Raw genomic sequence first — 15617 nt, forward strand, 5'->3', positions numbered from 1 at the left:
GTGCTGTGTGACTTGAGGCGGAAGGTTATCCAGGTATTTAAAGCAGGTTAGAGTTGTCCCTGCTTTGAACCACTCTATCCTGGTATTCACGATTCCTCTGTCGTTCTGCAAAACTCTAATAGCCCGTTATTTCAACAGAGCCTCGATGAACAGTCTTTGTGTAGCGCTGGCTGAACGGTACTGTTCATAGTCGGCAAAAACAGAGCCATAAATGCAAGAAGTAAGGAGAGAAAAATCATTCCTGAAAATTATGGTGATAAAATGACTGTTGACACCTGTTGTCTTAATTACACATGGTTTAACCGACCATGTAACTTTTCAGTCCCGCCATTGAAAGATCTTCCTTCCTCTGAGTGCGCTTCAACCCTGATTTAAGCATCCACTTCTCTTCAAAAGTGCCTGCTTTTACGGGATACAGACTGACCTTGCTTGTGTCCGATATACAATTACTTACCAACTCTTTTCTGGAGAGCTTCAACTTCTTCCAGTTGGTGGTGGTGAGTGCTTTGTTTCAACTTAGCCTGCTCAAGTTCTGCTTCGTGGACTTTCAGATCATATTGTTGTTTAACTTGACGAAACCTGACCAAAGACCAAAGAGGTACATCGTAAGGATGAGACGCCGCGAGTTCGCCAAGGAGAACGTGTTCAACTGTTTTAAGTTGCACATAATTGGTCGGGAACCACACTTGAACTTCAGCCGCATGCAAAAATGACATTAATGTTTCGAAATATAATTATTATTATTATAATTATTATCTGTTGAGTACGCACGGCTAATAATAGAGCCCTCTATTACCATATTTGGACATCGTCACAATGTGTAGAATAACATAATGTAATCGTGCTGCACGTGCAGCATGCATTTTGGTACATTTCCTTGTTGCACTTGCAAAAAACCAACGGGTTTTGACGACAACATGAATTCTCTATTTCTTGTGCCAGTCCACTTACAGTTTAGGATACTTTCTCTCATAGTTGTACAACGACAATGACAATGACATTAAGTAATCGCCAAAAAACTACGCTAAGGCAAAGTTTATATTAATATTTTGAATTAAGTATTCGCTGCCGAAGCCGGTGTCAATGGCAGTACTCTCTAAGGGCCGAGTTACACGGTAAGATTTTTCTCGGATACGACAAGCTCACGACAGGCCTACGACATGACTTACGATTGTCGCAGCGTTTTAAAACATTTTTTTTCTGACTTACTCAACAATCGTAAATTATTTCGCGGGCCTGTCGTAAGCCGTTGTCGCATGCGACAAAAATCGTACCGTGTAAATCGGCCCTAAGATATCAAACGCTTTTTTTACAGGAGGCAGTTGCCTCTCGTGAGGGGATAATCATTGAACGTAATCTCGGAAGCCTGAAATGGCTTATGATTCTTACTTGTCTGCAACCTTTTTGCAACTTTCCAGCTCTTTGACCACGCCTTGCAGTTCAGTTCTCTTTTCTTGTAACATGGCTTGTGCCTCAGTCAATTCCTGCAACTTCACAAGGATGGATGAATGCGACGATCGAGCACCTGAAATGAATGATAAACTAAGGATACTTGAATTGTTTGCCTATGGTGAGGAAAAGTAACCACCTAAAACAACGATCACTTTGTTCTTTAACATGACGTTTACAGAGGCCATGGTAGTAACCATTACTATTCTAGGTGGGTTACCTAAATTAGACCGACTGTACTCTATATAGTAGGCTCGCAGAACAAAAAGATGGAAAATAAGAAAGAAAATGAACAAAATGAATTACAAAAAATCGTGGAGACGGATTATAAGAGTGAGACACAGGGACATAAAGAAGTTTTAAAAATATTTTATATTGGAACTTAAGTATTTACACTGTATCAAGAATAGTTTCTCTCGACAGCCGAGGAAAATCAAATCCCAGTGACTGCCCTGTAACTGATATACAGTGGGCTCATTGGCAAACGTCTTAATGAAACAACCCAACATAACATGTACAAGCTACTTTTTCCCGTAAATCACCTGTTGCCATAACAATTTCATGTTCACGATGGAATCTCTCTTAGGGAAAATACAGTGTTTTGTCATGATAGTGGCTAATAAAAGCCTTGTTAGTCAAACAAACCAACAAACACTCTACAGACAGCGTTTTGAAGCCACTTCAATTAGTCGGCGCTCTTACCTCCTGTAGCTGTACCCTGGGGATCGAAAAGATCGCCTCCTAATGTCACTGTTCTGGCTTGCACTTTGGGGTCATATGTGACCTGAAAATTAATTGAAATACTGGAATTAAAATAATGAAGTGATAACAGATTATTTTATTTACTATCCCGATGCATAGTTTCTCTTAATATTAAACTTAACTTTGGAAATACAACTGAGGGAAACAATTCGGAGAAACAAAGCCCCTAAAATTCAATTAAGCATATTATTTTATAGAAGTCTCTCAGTCTAATATAACCAGCCAGCTTCCAAAGAAAGCAAATCTTGATTTTCATTAAAGTCATCCCCACAGACCTATTCAGTCCTCCATTTGCCTTTTCTTAAGATACGGTTGTACAAAAAAAATTTAAATTGACATCAAAATGTTAAGCACCTTTTTGGCGTTGTCCATATTGTCGCAGACAAACGTTGTGCCAAACACATAAGCCATAGCTGCTCTAATTTCGTCATCGTAACCAACAAGGGAAAGAGCTAGATGGACATTGTCTTGACCAACCTGAATCGAAAAGAAAAGGGCTTAAGTAAGTGAATCTGAGATTCTACGTCACCATTTTCTATTATTTTGTACACCAACATGTCTGTCTCATCACGGCGGCCATGTTGGTGTACAGAACAATGCAGTAAAATGTCTTTTGGGAATTTGACTCTATTATTATGCAAAACCTGTGGGGAGGGGGGGGGGGGTTTCTATTATTTCAATGTACACCAACATGGCATGCCATGGCATCACATGGATGCAAACCAAGAATAATTACTTCAATTAAGGTCAACAATGCAGAAACGTATGTAACAGTTGAAGTTAACAAAGCTATTTTTATGGAGCCTATTTTGCCAATTCTGGGCTCCTCATGTGAGGTCCAAATTCGCATTTGCAGCTTGATCGGCGAAAAATGGTGATCGGTATTAAATTTTCGATTTTATTTGCGCATACCGTATGATCGTGTGTAGTGTTGCCAAGCTGAGAAACTTGTGTCAGGAAGCGAATTTTTGTAGTTTTCATACGAACAGAGTTTGCTAAACAAGATAATGATCCCATTCGCGCTTGTTAGACATGGAATCATGCGATAAAAGCTAACTGATATCCTATATGCGCTTGTTACATTAAGTGATGTGAGAGTTGTCGTATACTGAGAACTCTACTGCCGCGTTTGTGAAGCAGCTATTATTCTTGGATATTTTTGTAAGGTGGTATCAGTGGCGTCTTTGTTAAGGTCGTAAGTCGTCTTTTTCCATATATCCCAATGATTTCTTCACTTTTGCAACGAAAATATTGGTAAAGTACAGTAAACACTTTATTCAAGGATGGCACCTAATAACTGGGTTACAACACTAAGGGTGCGTTCGATTGACCGTATTCCGGAATAAGAATACATGAAATATAAGTCAGGAATCCTTCGTTTTTAGGGAGATTCACATTAAAATTGTCAAACATCCGCTAAAATGCTATTTTAAACATATTTTTATTATCCTTGCTGCTTCGAAACGCGCCAAACATACCGTTTTAATCATCACTCCACGTATTCTTATTCCGGAATAGGGTCAATCGAACGCACCCTAAGAAACTTGTGGACCATAGAATTTAGTCCATAGTCCTTTCGAATAGTGTGTGGGATCTTAAATGCCCCACAGAGTTAACGAACCGGTGCCTGCGGTTTACCATCTGATCTTCCTAACTCCTAAGGCAATTTTGGGTGACAGTTCATTGCTTCTGTATGAAGTTATAAACGATATCCTTGTTGGGAAACCTCAATTCGCGAATGAACCTTGACAAAGAAAACAAATACATGAGCAAAAGCAACAAGATAACAAAGAAAAAACTCTGGTTCAAAAACTCAGTTAAACCTAGACTTTGATATTTTAAGGGCCCACGGACGGATTTTTCGAGCGTTGCTAGGGAAGTGAAATGTTACTTCCGGTGACTGACGTCATCATATAGTGAGCTGACCAGAAAACCCACCCACAAGCAAAAATCACCGCACGAACTGTTGTTTCCATCCAAGATTTTTCCTCGCCCTTTCTCGCGCTCGTTCTCAGATCAACTGCGTATGCGTAAACGAACTGACTTCCGGTTTGAAAAAAAAACCCTAAATTTCCGGCGGTCTTTAAATTGAATTAATTTTTTTTCATATGGCACGTTTCACCTCCAAATACTGAATATAGGTAAGCATTGATTTTTTCAAATCATCTTTTTTGAAAATTTTATGGATATTTCAGTATCGTTTATCTCTCTAAAAAGAACATTTTTCAAAATAAAAAGAAAACCATGCTTGGCTGGATGCAAAAACGAATACAAATTATGAAACCACTGATTAAATACCCAAATTGTGTAGCACGTAGACAAATTTAGAGTTTTCTTTTATTGGTCACGTGATCATGGGGGTGGCATGATGACGTCATATTTAGGGTCATTGGTTTACAAAAGTTAGAAACTGACCAAAATAATGCCAAATTCTCTCAAATTAGTTAACTATTACTTCCTTAGCAACGCACCCCAAAAAATACGTCAGTAGGCCCTTAAGGTTAAACTTGGGATAGCGATTTACGCTTAAAAGCAAAATACTAAAATGGCAAAAACATCGGACATGCTTGTCCTAGTAAGGTCCCTTAAGTATATCGACGGCTGCTAGCACAGATTGTGTAGCAATTGACAGCTGGAGGTCAACCGCGTTCGTGTCCCCGGTTTCGTGCAACTTGAACAAAATATCACTGACACCAGGAAAGCTGGAAGAACCATACAGATTGTACTTGCTAGGAGCAAAGATCACGTGACGGACTAAGCGTCTTCCCGGCAGGCCATAGGCGTAGATGAATGCTCGCTCCACTTTGATCAATCGGTCATTGAATCTGCGCAGTTCAGCAAAACTCGGTTCCTCAAACTCCCGGATTTTCTTCTCCATTTCATTTCTGATACAACAAAAGAGAGTGTTAATACGAGTTCCTTAAAGTGTAGATTTGAATGCGGTTATCAGTAATTTTCTATGTTGTTCAAGGTGGTTCTAACGTTTATGTTTATGATTGAAATCCTAAACTATGGCTAAATGGTAGCTCCTCGGTTCTTTCCATTTATTCTGTGTAAGTTCTTTTTCCTAATTCTTGGAGTTCGTGTGCGAAGTTCTTTCTAACTAATGGAGGAAGTGACCATTGCAGTTACCTGGACAATTTATGCGGCCGCACCTAGCGAGTTAACCAGGTTAAATTTTAAATTACCCGGTTAAAAAATACCTTAAACTTAACCCGGTTAACCCGCCTTAAACTACCCAGTGAGGTGGTTTAAAATTACCTAACCGGTTAAGAAAATGTATTGTTTTTGCGCTAATTTGCATAACCCGGTTAACACCGAAGAGACGCGGCCGCATTCATAACTGTTTTAAACCGGTTTATTTCAATTAACTAATTCGCCCTTGTCACACCGTGGCCATATTGTCCCGGGAGACCAAAAAAGCATTGTTTAACCACGCCAAGCCTCACCCCCATGGTTAAAGTTCTTTTGGTCTCCCGGGACAATATGGCCGCCGTGTGATAAGGCGAATTGGATATAGCCCAATTAAGTACCCTAGTGCGGCTCTTATGCACCTATCAATGTTAAGCCCCCCCCCCCCCCCGGGGGGAGGGAGGTCGGGCTAACCACGGGTGTTTGATCGTGAGGTCTGTCTGGGAAGGGATTTTGATCGTATGTTACCTCCCCAGGCTAGCGATTTTGTTCGTACAAAGGACATTTTACCACCTTCACTTGCCGCCGAGTGGACATGTTGACCAATTATTTTGTCCCAGGAGTACGTGGGGAATTTGAATTATTTTAAATGAAAATTTCAAAATCCCCACCCCATGCCAGACCCCCGCTCCCTGTGGCTTAACATTGATAGGTGCATTATAGACACCTGAAAAATTTGGGTGGCTTCAACTGGATTGAAAGCCATGACCTCCGCTATGCCTGTGCAATGCTCATACGGTTATTTCATTTAAAGCCATTATGCTACCTTGCGACCCAAATGTTTAGCTCCCACTTATTCTAATATTTCGTCTTAACGAGAAACAATAGGGCAGTTTAAACGAGAGAAAATAAGCCGCGGGTTACTCTGGCCGCGGCGTACATAATACGCGAAAGGAACTATTTATTCGAGTATAAACTCCCAAGGCTAGGATAAACCGCGGCTTGAAAAAGCCGTGAACGTAGATTTTGTACCATTTATACCAGGTGTCCGCGTCTTATTTTCTGTCATATAAACGGCCCTATTGGCTGTGACAGAGCTATTTCGACGTGATCACCTTTAGTTAAATCACGTGACCATTTTAGTGCGCCGTAGACAGGAGGAGACCATGTATATATATATATATTTATATACAGCTTGAATATCTGTAATGGTTGACCAAACGATAAACTCCCAACAGAAGGATCCAAAAGGATGCACGTTGTCTCCTCAGTTAGTATTTAAAGTTGCATATAAACTGGAGAGGAAGACAAAACTTCTCGAAGGTCCAGGAAATTTAATAAAAACGTTTCGGCCCTTCGGCCTTCGTCAGTTAAAATTTATCCTTAGATTTTTAACTTTTACTCTATTTTAAAAAAAATTTAACTGACGAACGGCCGAGACGTTTTTATTAAATTTCCTGGACCTTCGAGAAGTTTTGTCTCCCTCTCCAGTTTATATGCAACTTTATATATATATATATATATATATATAATATTATTAGAGTATTTTCCAAAACGCTTTGAGGTGGATGGTTCGTTTAGACGCACTGATATAATTTGCCCAAGTGCGTTCCAAATATTTAGGAGAATAATTCGTCTGGACGGATTATGCATCCTCTGTATAAGGACGGCCATTGTGGCCTGACTTACTGAGCCTTTGTGAAGGTCTCTGCGGTTTCTCTGAACTTGATAACAGCGCTTTCTAGTAGACCGAGTGTACTGTAACTTTTCAGTTCGTTGCCGTATGTTGAATTTAAAAGTTTCAAAGATTCCTCCAGCGCTTCTACGTATAGCATTGCATTCATCTTCAAGAGCGGCATGTCTGCAAACGCGAGCAATAATTTACCATAGAATTGAGTTGATGCCTTGTGGTATTTGAAATTGGGGTCAATGAATTTCGTCAGCCATTCGAATGTGTCGTGTTGTGTGTGGTAAACTGGATAGAAAACGGGGGTGTTGTTGTAGCCAATGTAACGAAAATCCGCCGCAGGGACTCCAATATATTGGTGAAATGATGCATAATCACTTCCGGAACCCAAATTGCCGACTTTCGGTTTGGGAGGGTCTGCCTTAGGGTCTGCGGGATTTCTTTCAGCCATGACGTCATAAAGTGTTTTTTTATCGCCATGCGCGCCAGGATCGTCCACCATTTTGGTGAACTCTAGTAATGTGTCTTTAACAAGGGGAGAGGAATACATCATAAAGAGGTAATTGCCTGCGACGACTGCATCTGCATTGAGGTAGATCACAGCTCTTTCAGTGAGAAGTTTTTCATGTTGTTCAACCCACTCTACCGATCCAATAAGACTGTATTCTTCTCCTCCCCAGCTACAGATCTGAAAAAGAAGACATTTTGCTCCTGCTCTTTAAGGGATCCTCCTGGAAATAATGTTACAGTCAAGCTTCAAAGCAAATGTTTGTATCAGAAATGAAGACGCAAATATCTCATTCATTTCTCCAGGTGCTCATCTGTTTTTCTTGATATAGTCAGGGCTTTGTGGAAACGTTTTTTCCGGTTTAAATTTTTCTTTTGTAGGTGTGGATGTTACAGGTGGTGAGAGAAGAATGATCTCGGTTTTATAACATCAATGTTTTGCGCAAGCCTACAACAAGGAATATTTCTATCATATCACCAATCATGATATTAGGGGCGTCCAACAGGAGTTAAATTCGTGTGAACATACAGGAACATGTAATAGCTTATTGAAAACTGAGAACGACTTCAGAGCTCACTGATTTCATGCTAACTAGTTTCCGTAACGGCCTCTATCTCATTCAAAGGTCGCGCAGGTTGCCTCATGAGCATAATGGGTTTGCTTTTTACGCTTTTGTAAGATAACCTCTGTACAAACATGCAGCTGGAAAATGTGGGAAAGTTACAGCAACCTTAGAAACAAATCCTTAATTTACGAACGGTGCCTACTAATTAAAGATATTTTTGGCCCGGTGTGTGATTATTTAGGAAATGTAGATCTTAACAAGTTTTATTGAAATCCAAAAGAAAATTGGGGGTAACCACGCATTTTTCAAAGATAATTTATGAATAATATTTGTAAAAAGCTTTAAAATACAAAGCAATGTATTGCGTTCTTTCTCAAATTGAAGCTTAAGAATTTCTCAAAAATGCATGGTTACCCCCAATTTTCGTTTTGGATACCAAGAGTACTTACTAAGATCTACTTTCTCTGGATAGTTTTAAACCGCGCAAAAATATCCATGTATTAGTAAGCATCGGCGATAGGAAATCCGAGTATCTGGAGATGCGCAGAACGAATGCGCAATAACAATAGTAGGCACAGTCCTTAATTCTTCACTAACTGACCTTAACTGTCCGACGCGGCTTCCATCCGGCCTTTTTTAATTCTCCGAATCCACGAGCAATTTCAGTGGTGATAGCGATTCCACTAACTGAATCAACAGCTCCGTTCACCCAGGAATCTCTGTGGCTACCAATCAAAACAAAGCGATCAGGCTCGATGTCCCCATACATTGTGCCAATCACATTGAAGATCGACTTGACTTCGTAATAGTTGTTTATTTCCAGCGAAACAGTCATATCGTTGTCGTTATAGCCAGGTCCAAGACGATAGGTGAGATCCAGAGATCCTCTCCAATCCTTTGGGGCTTCCGGACCTAAATCAAGGGTAAACATTTTGAGATCTAGTTTTAACAATAGGGTTATGTTCAGGTGATTGCTTAACCAGCCAGCGGTATCACGAAAGAAGAGAACATTGGGCCGAGTCTGGAATCAAACCCGTGATATATTTTGTTGTTCCGCAAAGTTGGTTAGAAAACTGTGTGTCATGGTTTCTCTAACTACAAGCCTTTATTCAAGCTAAAAATGGCTTGAAATGTTCCGTCGTTTACCTGTTCTGTCAAGGTTTGAGACAGATGCCTTGCAATTCTTTTTCTATCAGGAAAGGCTTATTCTATTTAACAGAAACCTATGGCACCTAAAGTTCTAAATTCCACCTTACCTTTCATTCTACTGAGAAATTCAATAGCATCACCGTATCCTATTGGATGAGCAGGAATTGGTGGAAGTTCGCTTTCCTTTAACGACCTCCGGTACATCCCTGGCGTTGCGGCTATTCCTGGTGTTTGGGGATCTCCACTCCCCGGAAAAGTATACAATGATCCCCTTTGTACCCCACTAGCTGGAAGCCAAGCAGTGTTGGGATATGTATCCTTGGGGTCTCCCCCTGCTAAAGCGTAATCCGCAGGGTCTGAGAAGATAAGAGCGGCTATGGCGCCATAACTTGCTGCATTTGCTACCTAGAAAACGGACATCGCAAACTGTTATCTTTGAATGAATTGATTTCTTGTGAGTCAGTTGTCCCTAGAGCGGTTCTAAATTGAGTGTCGAAAGTAGTTAGCGAATTGCTTTGTTTTTGCGTAACTTCACTCAGTGATCGGTCCAAAGTTCTCGCGCCAGTTTTCAATCAATTAACTCACTCGCTGTATCATCCCGGGCCAGTTGATTGAAAACGTTTGGGCTCCACTCTTCACCCACAAAGCAAAACAATATTAGGAGCTTGGCCATTTGTCTTGAATATTGTTAAAAAGTAATTGATATAATTACGAAAAAATTTTGAAGAGGGAGATGTAATTGAGCTTTCATGGCGTTCTCTCCGCTTCGTATCGAGACAGAATAAGGCGTTTTTAAGTTTTTCTTGTATCCCGAATAAATTCTTCAGTGTTTCTTCTTTCCTTATTTCATCGTCGTATGTTATTTTCCGTTCTTCATAATGTCTAACTTCCCCATTACATGAACGCTGATACGTTTGAGCGACTGGTCGGGTGTGTTCCAATGTTAGATTAATCCATTCGGGGAGGATACCGTTGTTACTCAATTCAACCAGCCGATACCACAGTGTATCATACCTTATTTCCTCGAAATATTTTTCCGTATCTCATAATAGCGATCTTTCCTGTCACATTAACGCTGAGATTCTTGAGCTGTTCAAAGTCTTGCCTTCGTCCATAGTTGACGTAAACAAGCTTCCCTTCCGCTTTTCCACTGGGACTGTAACCTAGGAACGGCTGCACAGCTTTCTTCGCGCTGCCATCCTATAACGTCACGTAAGCAAGTTAATTGCGATCGATTAGAATAGTTTTGCTTTTTTATTTTTGTTCATTTGTATTTACGAAAAACTGGTTCAACAATCGCCATGCGCCGCAAGACAGGATAAAATCCCTTTGTATTTTATGACTGGTGCAATTCACGAGTGCGCGTGACTTGGCGGGCGGAAAAAAGACCTTGCCTGCCATGAGTTGCATTGTCACGTGATTATTTAACACCACTAACAACCCATGTCTTTGGGCTGAGTCGTGTGAATCAAGTTTAGAGAACTTTCCTGTACTTGGTAATGGTTAGCTTTGCTTTCAGTTTGCTCTTTTCCCGCTTACCATACTCTCTTTCCTCGTGAAATTTATTTCTTCCGCAGTTTCTTCTGGTCTTCTTTTGGAAAAAGAAGCTCAAGCGCATGCGTGTTTTTCTTTTTTCTACCCTTAAGACAATCTCGACCCCAGAGCTCTAGGGAACTCTGAAACAAAGTGTCTTCTCATTGGTTTTCATGAAGAACAATCAAAAGCGTCTAAGCGTCTCTAATTGGTGCATTCATGTTAGCACGAGAAATGAGCAGCCGCAATAAGGTTCAAATGACAAATTTTTAGCTATAAGAACCCTGGCGCATGTTCTTCTTCCCAGAGTTTCCCAGAGCCTTGGGTCGATCCAAGGCTCTGGTGACGAGAATGCCCTTAAGAAATATAACGCATTACAACCAAATTCTTCCAGCACTTTGTACCTGTTCCTCTCCTTTGATTTGATGAATAATAGTTCCATTTTTATATTTGATGGTTATTCTTGTCGGATGTGTTGTGTTGGGGAAGGACAGCAGCGCTTTGTACTCGGGTTGTTCCACGTGATCAAAGCCATACTCCTTCCAGCGCCTCTCCAGTTCATCAGCAAGTTCCTTCTGACGGGGAGAGCCTGCGATATGCGGTTTTTCCGAAAAATACCTATGAGAGAACGGGACAAAATCAGTTTCATCCGAAAAGGAACTCTTACTGAATAAAAACATTTGATTTTGACATCATCAGAAGCTGACAACAGTAGGGATGAAAAGGGCGACATTAAATTTTATGCAATTGTCCATCTTCTAGGGAAATCCAGTTGTGCTGTTTATTATGCTGTACAAGGTGGTTCTATCTTTTTAGTTTGTAGGTGTAACCCTAAAGTTTGACCATTCAAATGAAAGCTACTGACCAGTACTTTCCTGTGGTGCTGTTTATTATGCTGTACGAGGTGGCGGATTCTGTCTTTTGAGTCTGTTGGTGTAATCCTAAACTGTGAGTACTCAGCAGTACTTTCCTGTGATGCATTTTACTGTGCTGTTTTTGGTTGGTATTTTGGGTCGGTACACTAAATTGTTCAATAAGAGAAAATCTCTACCCAGTTTTAATTTCAGGCAACTCTTACCAAATTTAAGAACTCTTTATGACGTTTCTTATGATCTACCTAATCACCATAGACAGAACTGCATTGTTATGTTGTTCATCCTTTTTGCTCATGGAAAAGTTCGAATTTACTTAAAATCGTTTCATGTTCTTCATTTGGAGTTCCCTTGACCTGCCCATTGAGCAATTGCAACGGTTTTAACTCGACGTATTTTTTAAGTAAACGAATAAATGTAAGCAATTTGTCTCGTTTCTTATGCAGTACTTACTTTAGGCTACTCTTTAGTTTTCCTTCGCTGATACCTTTTTGAAATTCCAGATGATATTTCCTTGCTCGTTCTTGTCGTCTTTGAAATTCTTTTTTCTCTTCTTGCATTTCGCTTATCTTCTCTTCATCCCCCGACTTAGATTTCATTGTCAAAAAACCGATCAGAAAGCCGATAAAGAAGGCTACAATTAAGGCGACGATTCCAGCTATGCAGCGAACTCGTCTTTGCCTTTTCTTCTTCTTGTAAGTAAGCTCGACCTTATCATCCATAGTTGTGAAATTCTCGCGCGTAACGCAAGCAAAAGCTTAGTGCTTGCTATCGGAGACAATACCTTAGGAGTTAAGAGATTTTGCATATCTTTTGAAGGGTCCCTGAATAAATATTTAACACTTGACTGGTAATTTCTTTTTGATGTAAATCTCTTTCTATGCAGCCAAAAAAGCACCTAATGCAAGGGCTTTCTTGATGACCTAAGAGAAATCCCTTGGGACTCACCTTCTGGTCACATTGGTCTTCAGTTATTGACATTCACTGAAAGTTAAAAGCAGGTGCGTTGCGACCAGGGAGCCTCAGTGGATAACATCGCCAATCCAGCAAGAAATAACAGACGAAATAGATTATCAAAAATACATAAAAGAAATTAGACTACAGTCTCTAGGGAGGCAAACAGGAATAAAGTTACCTCAATGAAATGTGCCCTAAACCCTTAACGCACACCACTTAAGTGAAATTTGGAAATAAATGAGACCTCTTCTACACAATACTGCTAATAAACCAAGCAATCATTCTTGTGAGAGCGATCAAGTTTTACACGATGCGAACTTAATAGAGTGGAACCTCGATTTAACGAACCTCTATTTAACGAAGTCCTCGATATAACGAACGATATTCTATGTCTCGGCCAAAGTTACAGTTAAAGGTATGGAATAGAACCTCGATATAACGAAACTCGATATAACGAACATAATCCGGAAGCCCAAACGTAAAATCTACCTCGATGTAACGAATTACAATATCAACACGCGATAGAAGATAAACGCTGAACAGATCAACAGTCAACAAATCCTTTAATCCTTATGGTAAAGAGACAGCAACCTTTCAGTCAACGGCTTATTATATGTCATAGACATTGGCACTATAATATTTCGACATCATTTAATGTCCGCTCTATCTTCTTTGTCTCTTATTAGTTCTATTAACTTCTTCACTTTCGAATTAAGGCTTCTTGTGATACATTGAATACGTAGCCGGAATTTCTATTCCAATGCCCTTGTTTCTCCTTTTGCCAGTCACTTCCACTGAGATTTGTCCTCCGTGTTTTAAAAACAAGTGAAATACACGTGACAGTGTGCTAGTGTCAATAGCACATGACCCACGATCTGCGACGTCCCTCCTTGATCTTGAACCCGTTTAACGGCAACAGCATGGGAGTCGTGTGGGTTATCAATCATTAACTATGACCTCGATATAGCGAACACTTTGGTCGTTTCCCCTCAAGTTTGTTACATCGAGCTTTTCGACATAACGAACCCTCGATTTAGCGAACAAATTTGGGCGGTCCCCAGCGACTTCGTTAAATCATGATCGAGGTTCCACTAGCAGGAACATTTAATGACTTTTTCGCCGCCCTTCAGCTGGTTCTCTTAACACCCAGTCTGAGCTAGTCTGATCCTTCATCACATCCTTGTGTTCAAAATATCACTGAAAACTGGCATCCTGAAAGAACGTTCGTTTTCCAACCAGTTGACTTAAGGCGCTGTTTGCATTGTGCAATTTTTCGTGCAACTTGTCTCGCAACGCCATTTCTACTAACGTTCTCAAAAATTTTTTTATGCAGCCGAAAACCTTAAAAGAGTGCGACCCAGGAAATTTATAGTGGGCGTTGACTGTGTCTCTCCTCGAATCTTATCGCTATTTGCTCTGGCAATAGCAGAAGACTGAGGTGGTCAAGTTTATTTAACAAATTTATGGAGAAATGTGTTTGGCGATTAGAACTTAAGAGAAGCCATGCCGAGTATCGCCCATCTTCAAAAAAGATGATGCAACAGACAAGAAAAACTACAGACGTGTTGACTTCCTGTACTTGTACCTACGAGAAAGTTGTCTATGTCCAATTAGATGACTAGATTCGACAACATCATTTCTCATTCCTTAAAGGGCAGTTCTTCAATAGCTTTTGAAAATGACCGAGGATTGGGGTCTTAGCCTTGACCAACGAAGTAAGGTTGCCGTCGTAGCGGTTGGCCTATGCAAAGCGTTTTACTCTGTTTGTCTCGATTTTTTTTGGCCAAGCTTAAGGCGTATAGGCTTATGGACAGCTGTTCTCTGGACCAGATAACCGCTTACATTAAGGATCGACAACAAAGAGTCAAGATCGAAGGAACATTTCCGGAGTGGAGGGCCATCAGTATTGGTTTTCCTCAGGAATCCCTTCTTTCCTCTCTCCTGTTTAATTAATATGATCTAAATTACTTCATTTCAAAAACATCGATGCTTGAAGCTCTTTATCGGACTGATTTAATTAATCTTAACTATCTTACAAATGATAAACCCGGCCCGGACAAGACGCAAGCCCTTGTCGTTGGTCTTTCAACAAATGTCTTCGCTTCGCAGATCGACGGAGGATGCCTCCGTCTCTATTTCTAAACACTTGAAGATTTTGGGAGTAAGTTTGGACAATAAGCCGGCTTTTGATTATAAAGGTACACATTTCTCTTCAGTTGGGAAAGGCTTGTACGTAGAATAACAGCAGCACTGAGAAAATCACGTCGCTTTATCCCTCTCGAAACAATGCAAATGCTATATAAGACATTTATGCTGTCCCAGTTGCAGTTGCTGAGAAGCCTGAAGAAAATCCAGGATCGAACGGGACTCGAACCCATGACTGCGCGATTGGGCTGCACTTGGATTGGGATTGAGTGGGCCAATCAGAACGCTAGGAGCGCAATGTCCTGGGTTAATAGTTTAATAATCGAGGTTTGTACGACTTATGTAAGAAGTTGGTCAGAGTGGCCTCTACAACTTTCCTTCGCTTGTCGCGCTTCTGTGCGACTGGTACGTTAACTGGGTACGTTTTTGCGACAGTCTTGAGCAAATCCCTTTCAGTATGGCATGTTGTCTTTCACTCATGTGATGAGTTTCTGAATCTGATTATGTTTACTTGAGGAAGAGAGCAAGACGGAAGCCCCAGAGAATGAAACTGGTCAAACTATCGAAAGCAGTCTGTTATCGCATACACTACTCTCCTCCCTTCATGTATTGGTGATTTTCTACTTCTTTGTTTTTGAAAGGCTGTTTGCAGGCCTACCCTACAAGGAGGAGTTCAGGGACGTTGTATTTGAGACTGAGGCCGGAGGAACTTCTTATTAGTAACGTAGGAACCTTTTTCATACCCTCGTCCATTCCTTTTCACTGTATTCAAAGTGACAGCAATAGGCCTTTTGCAACTAACGATCACATGGTACAAAATCCGCAATGCTGGAGGGCAAGCTCATTATTATTCCCCCA

At 40.6% G+C, this 15617-nt stretch overlaps 1 protein-coding gene across 1 annotated transcript; it reads right to left on the bottom strand.

Annotated features, from left to right (window-relative positions):
• Window positions 1-4712: 4712 nt before the first annotated feature.
• On the bottom strand, window positions 4713-12500 carry LOC138024001 (glutamate carboxypeptidase 2-like). Its single transcript, XM_068871089.1, has 7 exons — window positions 12111-12500; window positions 11190-11403; window positions 10267-10452; window positions 9360-9657; window positions 8705-9015; window positions 7033-7718; window positions 4713-5096 (listed from the first exon to the last, which is right to left on the bottom strand). Exons 1-7 carry the CDS (start codon window positions 12377-12379, stop codon window positions 4784-4786), a joined length of 2277 nt encoding a protein of 758 aa, XP_068727190.1. The 5' UTR covers window positions 12380-12500; the 3' UTR covers window positions 4713-4783.
• Between the last annotated feature and the right edge of the window lie 3117 nt (window positions 12501-15617).

Source organism: Montipora capricornis, chromosome 11, assembly GCF_036669925.1.
Source record: "Montipora capricornis isolate CH-2021 chromosome 11, ASM3666992v2, whole genome shotgun sequence".
NCBI classification, from domain to species: Eukaryota; Metazoa; Cnidaria; class Anthozoa; order Scleractinia; family Acroporidae; genus Montipora; species Montipora capricornis.

Excerpts from the sequence above, each read along its gene's own strand:
- LOC138024001 (XM_068871089.1), bottom strand. The coding sequence starts at position 12,379 with ATGGATGATAAGGTCGAGCTTACTTACAAGAAGAAGAAAAGGCAAAGA. Across the intron at positions 9,016-9,359 it reads ATTTCTCAGTAGAATGAAAG|GTCCGGAAGCCCCAAAGGAT; the intron begins GTAAGGTGGAAT and ends CCCTTGATTTAG. Across the intron at positions 5,097-7,032 it reads GAGACCTTCACAAAGGCTCA|AAATGAAATGGAGAAGAAAA; the intron begins GTAAGTCAGGCC and ends TTGTTGTATCAG.